The following is a 14172-nucleotide window of genomic DNA, read 5'->3' as shown; positions in this document are numbered from 1 at the left end:
CTTCAGCTTCTCTTATGCAACGCGGGGTCGATACCTGTTTCTCCAGACCTTGAACCTTCTCTTCCAATATGGAGACCAGCTTGCACTTTGTACAGACAAAGTCGCTTCTGTCCTGTGGAAGAAAGACAAACATGGCACATCCAGTGCAGGTCACAACAGCTGAACGCTCCCCATCCATATTACCTTCCTTCTACGAGCTTCCTCAGGACCTGTTGTAACTACTCAGAGAAGCCGGCAAGATGTAAGCCTACAGAAGCCCTCAAGGGGCAAGCTGTCACCCTGCCCCAATTGCCCCCTCCTGCTGCCACCCCATTCCCCCCCACTCCCATTCCCCTCCCCATATGCCTCCTTGTCTTCCCACCCCTCTCCTCTCATCTTAGCCTGCTCCCTTCTATCCTTGTCAGATCCAGCTTCATAACAGTTTCCCTCGTCTGTATATGCTTATGTCAGCATTATATATGTATGTTAAGGAAATGGTTTCCAAGAATAACTAGAATTTTGCAGACATGAAGGCGCCCTAGAGATATTAAATACAGCAGAATGAATACATTCCTGAATATACTTACACATTGGTCAAGACCAGTGTTCTGGGCCTTAGACTTTAGACATACTCTTTGCTGAAGATAAAGATTCTAAATAGTTAATACATATAAATGAATCAAATATACAGAAAGAAAGAACTAAAGGTATTACTATTTACTAACAGGTACTAACAGGGGGTGCTGAGAGCTCTGGGCTCTGGACTATCCCTATGGAAGTTGCTAACTTTCTGTTCTCTATTTTAACTAAGGGCTTTCTACGCTGTGTTCCAGGCATCTGATAAACCCTTCTGCTTTTATAGTGCTGGCTGAAAGTCATAGGAATCGATTTCGGCTCAACCCCACTCTGCCCTGGCCCCGCCCCCACTCCACCCCTTCCATGAGGCCCCGCCCCCCCAACCCCTGCCCCACCCCAACTCTGCCCCCTCCCTGCCCCTATTCCAAGTCCTTCCCCAAATCCCCACCCCAGCCCTGCCTCTTCCCCGCCTCCTCCCCTGAGTGCACCACAGTTGTTTGGTGGCAGCTGGGCGGGAAGCGCTGGGAGGTAGGTGGAGGAGCTGGGATGTGGCGCGCTGGGGCTGGGGGGGAAAGGAGGAGGTGGGGCGGGGGTGGGGGCAGGGGGAGCTTGGCTGCTGGTGGGTGCAGAGCACCCACTAATTTTTCCCCATGGGTGCTCCAGCCCTGGAGCACCCATGGAGTCGGCGCCTATGCTGAGAGTCACTCCAGAGTCGGGAAGTGGGGGGTGCATTGCTCCCTTTGGGTGTGCAAGTCTCCCCCAGCTGTCCAATCCAGGCAGACGCACTGGAGGGAGCTCACAGCAGGCGGCAGGGCGGGGTGCTAAGGCTCTGAAGTTCTGTCTCAGGAGGCAATGAAGCCAAGAGGCTTTTACCCCAGTGAGAGAGTGTGATCCTCAGGGGGCTGACACACTAAAGCGGTCCTCCCGTCCCAGGGACTGTTCCAGAGCACCGCACCTGTGGATCCATGACAAACGGTGGCTCCTTCATGTTGCTGGGAGCACACAGACCAAATGCTGGCTCAGCAGCCTGTGTTGGTGGGCTGCTCAAACTTCCTGTGACGCATGGGGGCGCACAGCCAAGTGTTCATAGATTCATAGACTCAGCGAATATCCGGGTTGGAAGGGACCTCAGGAGGGCATCTAGTCCCACCTCCTGCTCAAAGCAGGACCGATCCCCAACTAAATCATCCCAGCCAGGGCTTTGTCAAGCCTGACCTTAAAAACCTCTAAGGAAGGAGATTCCACCAACTCCCTCAGGAACCCATTCCAGTGCTTCACCCGGGGCTCAGGGGCGATTTAAAGGGCCCAAGACTCCAGCTGCCTCTACCGCAGCAGAGCCCCGGGCCCTTTAAATCACTGAGGAGCCCTGGGGGCTCCCGGCTGCCACCGCTACCCCGGGGCTCTGGGCTCTGGCAGAGGTTTAAAGGACCTGGGGCTCCGCTGTGATAGCAGCTGCCGGAGCCCCGAGCCCTTTAAATCCCCGCCTGAGCCCTGCTGCCCGAGCCCTGGGGTAGGGGTGGCCTGGCTCCATTGGGGATTTAAAGGGCCCCAGGGCTCCAGCCGCCGCTACCGCCCCGGCCCTTTAAATGCCCGCAGGAGCCCCACCGCCGCTACCCCAGGGCTTCGGCAGCAGGGCTCCGGCAGGGATTTAAAGGGCCGGGGCAATAGCAGCGGCAGGAGCCCTGGGGCCCTTTAAATCCCCGCCGCCGTTACCCCAGGGCTTTAAATTGCCCTCTCGGAAAGCCGGTCCTGGTATGGCGCACCGGCTCTTACCAGTACGCCGTACCGGGGCGTACCGGCTTACTTTCACCTCTGCCCATAGGAGAGTGGGAGGGGAGCCCTCGAGGTCAGGCAGAGCTCTGGATAAAGAGAGTGGGAGTGAGGACTCAGATCCTTTCGCTAGCTCATTTCGCTGGGGCAGTGCATAAGCCAGGAAAGTTCCCCACCATAGCAGGACCATTCCCCCACTTACATACGTATAAATTAAGGCCCTTGAGGCACTTCAGAACTGTGTGTTCTGGGTACTTTTCGGTGTCAAAATATTTCTGGTCTAGTGTGAGGTGGCCAGGTAGGCTTATTAACTCCATAGGCTGCACCTGGAGGGAGAACCAGGGAGCAGGGTTGATTGTGAGCAGGCTCAGCTCTGCAGAAATAGTTGGGCCTATAAAGCCAGGAAGGTGGCAAGAAGCCAGGAGCAACTGCTGGGAAAGGGCAGTCCGACTCCTCCCTGGGAAGAGGGAAGAAGGTTTAGAGCTGGGGCAGGCAGAGCAAATCAGAGAGCCAGGCACTGCAGGAAGCCGTCCAGGGAAGGAGCAGTGAGGGGAAAGCCCAGAATGGCTGAATGGAGGGTCCCTGGAGGGGAACCTGGAATAGGGGGCAAGCATAGGTTCCCCTAGCAGCCACTGAGGGCGTGGTATAGACCAGTGGGGCAGTGAAGGGGAGGAGTGCCTGGGTCATTGGGAAGAACAGAGAACGGAAGGACTTTACCCTGTAAGCATGGAGAAGGCTGCCTGACCTGCCTGGAGGGCTGAGTCACAAAGTGGATGCTGTGGTTCCTGGGAGAAGAGAACACGTGCAGAGATGGTCTGACTGCATGCAAACTGTGGAAGCCGGGGGGATTGACCTTGAGAACTAATCCCCAGAGTGACCACGACGGGGTGCCAGACTTGTGGTGAGTAGAGCACCCCATGGCATCTGGAATGAGTGAATAACCGTGTGCTACTAATCAGTTCTCATTGCTGAAATATTGTCCTCAAGGTGATGTAACATAAGTATTCACTCAGTTCCCTGAGGCACTTTGAAACCAAGTGTTCTGGATCCTTTTTGGTGTGAAAAGGTGGTTCTGGGCTGGAATGGGTTAATGCAGTGTGTTACTAATTGTTCTAGTACCTGAGATATTGTCCTCGAGGCGATGTGCTGGGTGCATGACACTTTTTCCCTGGGCTACTCTGGAACTGGCTGCTCCAGGTCCTTATTAGTTAAAGAAATGGCTCTGGGCTGGAATGGGTTAATAAGTGTGCTATTAGGTGGTTCTCATTCCTAAAATATTTTTCTTAAGTCTCTTTATCGCACTGTTTATTTCAACAGTTTTATTTATTCAAATGCCATTCTGGGCTGTTCTGGCTTTTACACCATCCTGATTTACAGGAGGTGAGTGACAGGGGAGTCTGCCCCAGAGACTCCAGTGGGTTACTTCTGACTTACCCCAGAGTCCTGTGTGTTTCCTCCCTCTCCCCCATGGCGCGTAACACTAGTTCTCTGGTTTCCTTGTCTGGTTCAGCCTTTAAGCTGTTCCTGCTGCTGGTCTCGGCCACAAGGCAGGTACCTGGCTCCTGCCTGATCCTCCTGGGCCAGAGCCTGCTGGTGCTGCCCCGGGCCTGAGACTTACTTAGCGCCGATGCTCCATCGAGACCTTGACCTTTTCCCTGTGGGGCTGCCAGGCTGTTCCCAGCGGCTCCTGTTTCAGCTGCTTCCTTCCCCACTCTCCCTGCTCAGACCCACACCAATGGAGAGTTGTCCCCCCCACGCCCCACAGCTCTTCCCTCGCCCCATATGAAATATGGCGTGATAAGTGAATGAGCTGACAAGGGCCTGCTCCTGTAAATCCTCCCTGGCAAACCATCCTATTGGTGTCAGTGGGCTGCTGCTGGGCAGAGGGGGCAGGGCTCACTGGGTAGAGCAGACAATGGCGGGGGGAGGGGCAAGGGTGGGGGTGGACGGGGAGGGGGGTAAAGGTGCGGGGGGGGGGGTGTCTCTGGCTGGGAGCATCTGCATGAGCAGCTGAGACACTGCACCCTGTGGACTGCTTGCTCCCTCTCCTGCTGCCTGTTGTGGAGGGAGCTGGGGTTGGGGGGAGGGGATCATGGGACTGGGTAGAACCCGGCCCGCTGGCTCAGCCCCAGGGATCCCACAGACGTGCCCTGCCCCCGAGCCCCGCTCCGAGTGGGTCGTACTGTGGTGCTGACCCGGACACAACAGCCAGCAGTGCACCAGCCCTGAGCAGAGACCCCCCCCCCGCCATCTCTACTCTTCCGCTGCTGAATCGGGAGCCCCAAAATTCTGCCTGACCCTGCGTGACCCTAAGCCTCCCCCCAGGGCGCAGGTCAGACCATTGGTGGGGCGTGAGCCCTGAGCCCAGACAGTCTGTGCTCGCCGGTAACAGTAACTGACCCCTCTCCAGTGTCTCTCCCCAGAGGATCCAGCCCGCCCCAGGTGTGCACGTAACCCAGGCCTGCGTGGTGGGGGGCTCTGCTCGCCTCGAGGGGCACCGCCTCGCCAGCTTAGAATGAGTCTGCCACAGCCATGGCTGTGAGCCAGGTGGCTTTTAGCTCACGCTGGGGAGTAGCGGCCCAGAAACCAAGGCTTTGTCTACACGACCAACATTGAAGCGCTGCTGGGCTGTGTGGTCAGGGCCGTCCTTCCCTGTATGCAAAGCACGCAGCCGCACAGGGCTCCAGGGGATTTGGGGCACCACATTTCCTGGTGCCCTAAGCAGCTGCGTGCTGCCCCAGCCCCTGCCCCTGCCCCTGCTCTGCCCCAGCCCCGCCCCCGCTCCCCGAGGGAGGACTGCAGCAGGGCTGGGGCCTGCACTTACCGGCAGCCAGAAGTGCAGCGAGCTGGCCTCAGCCGTGCTGCTGGTGAGTGCTGGGGGGCGGTTGGTTCCCTCCTGTCCCCGAAGCCAGCGTGCCCCCCACAGGGGGCTGCCTAGGGCCCCAGACTAGCTAGGGACAGCCCTGGGTGTCGTCATGGCACCAGCGCCGGAGAGAGCTCTCCCAGGGCTGTAAAGAAACCGCCCAGAAGGGGAGTAGCTCCCAGCTCTGGCAGCGCTGCTGCACGATCTACGCTGCCCATTTACAGCGCTGCAACGTGCATCGCTCAGGAGGGCGCAGTCTCACGTTTCAGCGCTGTAAAGCGGCAGCGTAGACAAAGCCTACGTTTCAGAAAGCCCAGGTTCAATCCCACCTGCTGCTGACCGGGACCAGTTAGCTTTGTCTGCGTGCACGCGCACAGACACACACTGCTCACAATCACTCCCTCCCCTCCGAGGTGCAGGCTGCGCCAGGATGATTGTGGCAGCTGGTTCACAACTGGCTTCCAGTCAATAGGGTTGCCAACATGGTTAAGGTGTATTTTTATCACCTCCTCCCAAGAGGAGGAGGAGGAGGATGATTTTATTATAAATAAGTAGCACTCACCGACATTTGCCAGGGGGATTTCTTGCTGCTTTTTGCAACACTCAGCAGCTCCCAATTTTGTTGTACAGAGGTGGAAAAATAAGGGACGTCCCTTGGACTGAGGCACCGTTGGCAACCCTATGACATCTCCGGATGTCTAGTGTGGTACAGCCGTTCAGAGCAGGATCCTGGATCTGACTGAACCCTATAGGGCTAACAAGTCGGGACTGGGCCAAGGCCTAGGGTGACCACCCATCCCAAACTGGGCAGGACAGTCCCAAAATATGCATTTGAAGTCCCGGTCCTGGGCTGCATGACTCCAGGACAGCATTTGTCCCCAAGTCCCTCCAGAGCCACTCCATGCCTGCCCGAGGCTCCAGGATGGTGCCAGTTTCTTCCTGGTGGGCAGCTGAGTATGGCCTTAGTTGCCACCCCCTTGCCATGAGGCCCCGCCCCCGGCTCCTCCTATTCCCTGAGGCCCCGCCCCTGGCCAGACCGGAAGCCGGAGCTGAGCCATGGTAAGAGCTGCCCAGTAATCCTGGGTTGCTCTGGGGAGTCCTGGACAGCATGCCCCAAGGGCTGGGGACATGGGCCAGGGGCTGCTCTCAGGCATTGGGGGCCAGGCCTAACTGCGAGGGGAGAGCCCCCTTTCTGGATTACCCCATGCTGACATCATGACACCATGCTGGGGCATTGAGGTTCGCACTGACTACAATGGGAGCGTGTCCCTCACCCTGCTTTCTGCAGCACACAGCCCCCAGTGCCACACATGGGGCATTGGGCTCAACAATGACTGAGTCAAACTTTTACTGAGTCCCAAACTCCCTCCTCTTTCCTGCTCACACCTCCGTTCCAGTCCCTGGCCCCAGTCCCTTCAGCCCCCTAGGGAAAGCTGGCTGGGTGTGGGGCTCCCACAGCCCACGGAAGAAGCTGATTTGCTCTCCAACTGAAGCACTCCCCAACCAGCAGCTCTGGGAGTTTCCATCGATAGCCATGGGCCCCTCAGTTTATTTAAGGGAGTTTGTCTCTGTGTCTAGCAGCCATGTTGGCCAGTTTGGAGGGGGCCAGCATCTCTCAGGAGGAGTTTCCCTGGGGGCTGTTCAAGTTGCTCCCCACCTTGAGGGCTCCATTTCTCACTGTGAGGGAGAAGTTTGTCTTCATGTGAGTCAGGCCTCGCTTCTTAGGGGGCTTGGCTGTGAGAGGGCAGGGGGCCTCAGTTGTGGGGAGACATGGGTGGGTATCTCCCATGGGGGAGCTCTGAGGGAGAGGGATAGAGCCCAGGGCTGGAGTTTGTCTCTGCATGAAATGACCCTCCTCTTCCCCTCTGCTTGGGGCTGGCTGGAAGGTGAGACCCCTGCAGCTGCCCCCTCCCCTGAGCGCTATGAACAAGCTCAGTCCATCTATAGCACATCCCATGCCTCTGCCCTGAGCAGGCAGACTCAGCCCTGGGCCGGGATGCGGGGGGTGTCTCCTCACCTCCAGCAGCAGGTTAGTTTATCATGGAGACTCTGCAGAGACGCCAGCAGCCCTGAGATTGGTGCCCAGAAACAGTCTGTAGCCAGAGCCCCTGCAGCGCCAAGCATCCAGCTGGGGTCAGATTGAATTTTCTTCCCCCCTTCCTTTGTCATGCTCACCTTCCCCCTCTATGCAGCTGCTTTGTACGCCCCACTTCCCAGGACACATTCCCAGGTGCTCTCAGCCTGAAAGGGGCTGTACAGACAGCAGAGCAGGGTGTCCTCTCAGGAGCAGGACTCAGGCCCAGGGATCCTGCCTGTCCTGCTCTCAGGCGTGACTCATGATCACGAATACCAACCTCAGGCCAGACTGTCAAAAACCGGGCAGACACCCCAAGCTGGCAGGGTGTTCTATAACTAGATCTCAACAAGCCAGTAACAAACGTGACCTCCTGATCCCGATAACAGTCTTCCTGTGGAGACCCAGATAGTCCCCTTAAACTCTCAGCCCAGGGGTCTCCAAACTATGGCCCGCGGGCCATATCCGGCCCACCAGAACCTTCTGTCCGGCCCCTGAGCTCCAGCCTGGGGAGGCTAGCCCCTGGCCCTTCCCCTTCTGTCCCCCTTCCCTGCAGCTTCAGCTCACCATGCCGCCCTCCAATGCTCCGGGGGAAGTAGTCAGGGGGCAGGGAGCAGGGGGGTTGGATAGGGGTCAGGGGATGGGTGTATTGGATAGGAGGTGTGGAGTCTGGGGGGGCAGTTAGGGGGTGGGCCCCTACCTGACCCTCCATACAATTTCTGAACCCCGATGTGGCCCTCAGGCTAAACTTTTTGGCCTCCCCTGTTCCAGCCTCTCTTGCCATCCCCACGAGCCAGACTTTGATCGGTGGTCACTTACACCAAAAATCACATCAGGTTGCTTCCAGTTCCAAGAGACCAGTCACTTCCCACAGATCAATTGGTACCCTAGATCTTACACTGAAGACAAAGACTGTATCCAATCCTGTAACAAGCCATCTAAAGGTTTATGAACTAGGGAAAAGGAATAAGTTATTTACAGGTTAAAGTAAGCAAACATATATAAATGAGTTACCATCTAAATCCTAAGAGTAACAAAGTTGTAGTGAACTGTCAAGTTCAAGTGTCTTTCAGGATGACAGAGGAGGCAGTCCCTAGGGATCTCTGGCTTCAGTTTAGTGTCTCTGTCCCTGTGAGTTCAAACAGCAGAGATGGAAATTTTACCTCCCTCTTTTGCTTTTACCCCCCTTCACTGAGGGCTTGTCTACACTGGCAAGTTACTGCCCTGAAACTTTCTCGCTCAGGGGTGTGAAAAAACTTGGGTCCCTTAGGGACAGCTCTGGTGGCGGCCAATAGGAGCCAGGCACCCAACTGCGACTATGCTGACCCCATGGCAGGAGGAGGAGAGCTGACCAAGCCTAACTGGGTTTGCTTGTTTTCCCACCCACCCTGACCCTGACCTGGTGCTCGTAGTTGGGTTGGGCCACAGGGCTTTAATGCACAGTAACACCGTAGGCAGGCCACACTCCTCACACGAGTTGTAACACAAAACCTTCACTCTTATCTCCATAACATCACCTTGGCGTACGCGTGTGATAGGTGCCCACGAATGGCTGAGCTGTTTGATGTCTCGTTTCCCTGGGGACGTAGGAGGTCAGAGCTGAGTTATGTGTTGTAGTGTTAAGTCCCCACGGTATTTCAGTCTGACTGAACTTGCACACTTTGTAAAATGTACAATTAATGGCTTTAAAGCCAAGTGCCATTTGTCCCCATTGTAACCTTTCCGCCAACCGTCTTCTCCCCTATTTCCCATCTCAGAATATGCCCAAAGGTGGACATTCTCTTGGACCTTCCCGGCCCAACAGAAAACTTCTGTCTCTGCATTTCCTGTGCATCGTGTTCTCCCCTGTCCTGCATATTGTCCCCTCAGGCTCAGGTAAGAATCCCTGTGTCGCATGCAGGGCAGTGCAGTGTTGCCATGTACTGTATGGATTTATGCTTTGGTGCGACTAGGAGCAGAGGCACTTGGCACAATTCTGAGAAATCCGCTTTAGTGGGGTCTTGAAAGGGGACTACGGGATCAATGGGATTTGGGCACCTAAGTCTGTTTGATCCCTTTGAAAATCCCAGCCTCAAGACTTTTTGCTCCTCTCCTGTGTTGATAACAGTGCAAACTGGCGTAATGTCGCCATCAGAGAAGCAAGAGGAGTACATATGGTACATTACAGGTACTTTCATTCTAACTCCTGTTTTCAGTCACATGTACTTTTCTCAGGCAGTTCCTCCCTGGCTAAAATATCCCAGGATTCCCCTTAGACCAGAGATTAATTGCTGTGTGAAATCAGTTCTTTGAGATCCTGTGGTCAAAATTTGGTCTTAAAATTCTAAATAAGGTTTTACAATATTTAATAGCACAAAAGCTGATTCTTTCCTGCCATAGGGCTGCGCCAGCAGCAAAAAGCGGCCATAGAATCATAGAAGATTAGGGTCAGAAGAGACCTCAGGAGGTCATCTAGTCCACCCCAGCTCAAAGCAGGACCAACCCCAACTAAATCATCCCAACCAGGGCTTTGTCAAGCCGGCCTTAAAAACCTCTCAGGAAGGAGATTCCACCACCTCCCTAGGTAACCCATTCCAGCGCTTCACCACCCTCCTAGTGAAATAGTGTTTCCTAATATCCAACCTAAACCTCCCCCACTGCAACTTGAGACCATTGCTCCTTGTTCTGTCATCAGCTACCACTGAGAACAGTCAAGCTCCATCCTCTTTGGACCCCCCCCTTCAGAAAGTGAGTGGATGCTATTGTAGGTGGGAGGAAACCTGTCTTAGCTTCCTGCACAGCCAGGGGACAGTTTAGCCATCGGCTGGGTTCAGCACAGAACTTTTGGCATTCTACCCCTCTCCCTTAATCAGTTATTGGCCACCTGTGAACGAACATCACCTGTGAGAATGAAGCCAGTGGAGAGGGCATTTAGGGGCCATTTTATCGACAGCGTAGGGCAAAATCTTACCAAGCCATCACTCAAATCTTACCAAACCATCTGTCAAAAGAATATATTTAGAAGACTGAATTGCTGCATCACATATATTTTCTACATGCTGATTGTTTATTATCTATAGAGGCATAGGAAATAATAAACAGTCTCCAGACAGGATCAGACTGGACATCCATCTAGTCCAGTATCCTTTCTCTGACATGGGACACCACCAGATGGCTCAGAGGAAGGTGAACTAAATCCTATAATGGACATATATGGAACAACCTTCCGCTGGTTGGAAGGCATGACATGCGATGCCCTGAGGTTGGGGGTTCCACGACCACCACTCCCAAGAGAAGGAGGCGGGTGGTGGTGGTCGGGGACTCTCTCCTCCGGGGGACTGAGTCATCTATCTGCCACCCTGACCGGGAAAACCGAGAAGTCTGCTGCTTGCCAGGGGCTAAGATTCGCGATGTGACGGAGAGACTGCCGAGACTCATCAAGCCCTCGGATCGCTACCCCTTCCTGCTTCTCCACGTGGGCACCAATGATACTGCCAAGAATGACCTTGAGCGGATCACTGCGGACTACGTGGCTCTGGGAAGAAGGATAAAGGAGTTTGAGGCACAAGTGGTCTTCTCGTCCATCCTCCCCGTGGAAGGAAAAGGCCTAGGTAGAGACCGTCGAATTGTGGAAGTCAACGAATGGCTACGCAGGTGGTGTCGGAGAGAAGGCTTTGGGTTCTTTGACCATGGGATGGTGTTCCATGAAGGAGGAGTGCTGGGCAGAGACGGGCTCCATCTTACGAAGAGAGGGAAGAGCATCTTTGCGAGCAGGCTGGCTAACCTAGTAAGGAGGGCTTTAAACTAGGTTCACCGGGGGAAGGAGACCAAAGCCCTGAGGTAAGTGGGAAAACGGGATACCGGGAGGAAGCACAGGCAGGAACGTCTGTGATGGGAGGGCTCCTGCCTCATACTGAGAATGAGGGGCGATCAGCAGGTTCTCTCAAGTGCTTGTATACGAATGCACAAAGCCTTGGAAACAAGCAGGGAGAACTGGAGGTCCTGGTGATGTCAGGGAATTATGACGTGATTAGAATAACAGACTTGGTGGGATAACTCACATGACTGGAGTACAGTCATGGATGGTTATAAACTGTTCAGGAAGGACAGGCAGGGCAGAAAAGGTGGGGGAGTAGCACTGTATGTAAGGGAGCAGTATGACTGCTCAGAGCTCCGGTACGAAACTGCAGAAAAACCTGAGTGTCTCTGGATTAAGTTTAGAAGTGTGTGCAACAAGAGTGATGTAGTGGTGGGAGTCTACTATAGACCACCGGACCAGGGGGATGAGGTGGATGAGGCTTTCTTCCGGCAACTCACAGAAGCTACTAGATCGCACGCCCTGGTTCTCATGGGTGACTTTAATTTTCCTGATATTTGCTGGGAGAGCAATACAGCGGTGCATAGACAATCCAGGAAGTTTTTGGAAAGCGTAGGGGACAATTTCCTGGTGCAAGTGCTAGACGAGCCAACTAGGGGGGGAGCTTTTCTTGACCTGCTGCTCAGAAACAGGGAAGAATTAGTGGGGGAAGCAAAAGTGGATGGGAATCTGGGAGGCAGTGACCATGAGATGGTCGAGTTCAGGATCCTGACACAGGGAAGAAAGGTAAGCAGCAGGATACGGACCCTGGACTTCAGGAAAGCAGACTTCGACTCCCTCAGGGAGTGGATGGGTAGGATCCCCTGGGGGACTAACATGAAGGGGAAAGGAGTCCAGGAGAGCTGGCTGTATTTCAAGGAATCCCTGTTGAGGTTACAGGGACAAACCATCCCGATGAGTCGAAAGAATAGTAAATATGGCAGGCGACCAGCTTGGCTTAATGGTGAAATCCTAGCAGAACTTAAACATAAAAAAGAAGCTCACAAGAAGTGGAAGGTTGGACATATGACCAGGGAAGAGTATAAAAATATTGCTCGGGCATGTAGGAATGAAATCAGGAGGGCCAAATCGCACCTGGAGCTGCAGCTAGCAAGAGATGTCAAGAGTAACAAGAAGGGTTTCTTCAGGTATGTTGGCAACAAGAAGAAAGTCAAGGAAAGTGTGGGCCCCTTACTGAATGAGGGAGGCAACCTAGTGACAGAGGATGTGGAAAAAGCTAATGTGCTCAATGCTTTTTTTGCCTCTGTCTTCACTAACAAGGACAGCTCCCAGACTGCTGCGCTGGGCATCGCAACATGGGGAGTAGATGGCCAGCCCTCTGTGGAGAAAGAGGTGGTTAGGGACTATTTAGAAAAGCTGGACGTGCACAAGTCCATGGGGCCGGACGAGTTGCATCCGAGAGTGCTAAAGGAGTTGGCGGATGTGATTGCAGAGCCATTGGCCATTATCTTTGAAAACTCATGGCGAACCGGGGAAGTCCCAGATGACTGGAAAAAGGCTAATGTAGTGCCAATCTTTAAAAAAGGGAAGAAGGAGGATCCTGGGAACTACAGGCCAGTCAGCCTCACCTCAGTCCCCGGAAAAATCATGGAGCAGGTCCTCAAGGAATCAATCCTGAAGCACTTACACGAGAGTAAAGTGATCAGGAACAGTCAGCATGGATTCACCAAGGGAAGGTCATGCCTGACTAATCTAATCGCCTTCTATGATGAGATTACTGGTTCTGTGGATGAAGGGAAAGCAGTGGATGTATTGTTTCTTGACTTTAGCAAAGCTTTTGACACGGTCTCCCACAGTATTCTTGTCAGCAAGTTAAAGAAGTATGGGCTGGATGAATGCACTATAAGGTGGGTAGAAAGCTGGCTAGATTGTCGGGCTCAACGGGTAGCGATCAATGGCTCCATGTCTAGTTGGCAGCCGGTGTCAAGTGCAGTGCCCCAGGGGTCGGTCCTGAGGCCGGTTTTGTTCAATATCTTCATAAATGATCTGGAGGATGGTGTGGATTGCACTCTCAGCAAATTTGCGGATGATACTAAACTGGGAGGAGTGGTAGATAGGATACAGAGGGACCTAGACAAATTGGAGGATTGGGCCAAAAGAAACCTGATGAGGTTCAATAAGGATAAGTGCAGGGTCCTGCACTTAGGACGGAAGAACCCAATGCACAGCTACAGACTAGGGACCGAATGGCTAGGCAGCAGTTCTGCGGAAAAGGACCTAGGGGTTACAGTGGACGAGAAGCTGGATATGAGTCAGCAGTGTGCCCTTGTTGACAAGAAGGCCAATGGCATTTTGGGATGTATAAGTAGGGGCATAGCGAGCAGATCGAGGGCGTGATCATTCCCCTCTATTCGACATTGGTGAGGCCTCATCTGGAGTACTGTGTCCAGTTTTGGGCCCCACACTACAAGAAGGATGTGGATAAATTAGAGAGAGTCCAGCGGAGGACAACAAAAATGATTAGGGGTCTGGAACACATGACTTATGAGGAGAGGCTGAGGGAACTGGGAATGTTTAGTCTGCAGAAGAGAAGAATGAGAGGGGATTTGATAGCTGCTTTCAACTACCTGAGAGGTGGTTCCAAAGAGGATGGTTCTAGACTATTCTCAGTGGTAGAAGATGACAGGACAAGAAGTAATGGTCTCAAGTTGCAGTGGGGGAGGTTTAGGTTGGATATTAGGAAAAACTTTTTCACTAGGAGGGTGGTGAAACACTGGAATGCGTTACCTAGGGAGGTGGTAGAATCTCCTTCCTTAGAAGTTTTTAAGGTCAGGCTTGACAAAGCCCTGGCTGGGATGATTTAATTGGGGATTGGTCCTGCTTTGAGCAGGGGGTTGGACTAGATGACCTCCTGAGGTCCCTTCCAACCCTGATATTCTATGAATATGGGACATTTCCTCCTATTTCCCCATCAGTTAGAGCAGAGGTTCCCCAAATTTCTTATTGCATATCCCTTTCCAGATCTAACAGCTGCCCATGCACCTGTGCCAGAATACAGCCTTTATATTTTAACCCTTTTAATACCAAAGCATTGTACAAATTATAATACACATG

General features: G+C 53.7%; 1 protein-coding gene across 1 annotated transcript in view; it reads left to right on the top strand.

The window, feature by feature from the left end:
* Positions 1 to 2736: 2736 nt before the first annotated feature.
* The window catches only part of LOC141987879 (butyrophilin subfamily 1 member A1-like), a 35381-nt gene continuing 23945 nt past the window's right edge, over positions 2737 to 14172 (top strand). Inside the window, exons 1-2 of the mRNA XM_074953725.1 lie at positions 2737 to 3226; positions 9020 to 9137. Coding sequence (XP_074809826.1) covers positions 9023 to 9137 — 115 coding nt within the window. The 5' untranslated portion in view covers positions 2737 to 3226; positions 9020 to 9022. The remainder of the gene's footprint in view (positions 3227 to 9019; positions 9138 to 14172) is intronic.

The sequence above is a fragment of the Natator depressus genome, chromosome 5 (genome assembly GCF_965152275.1).
Source record: "Natator depressus isolate rNatDep1 chromosome 5, rNatDep2.hap1, whole genome shotgun sequence".
In the NCBI taxonomy this organism is placed as follows: Eukaryota; Metazoa; Chordata; order Testudines; family Cheloniidae; genus Natator; species Natator depressus.
Note: the sequence above shows the minus strand (reverse complement) of the source record. Positions and strands in the feature narration are given on the sequence as shown.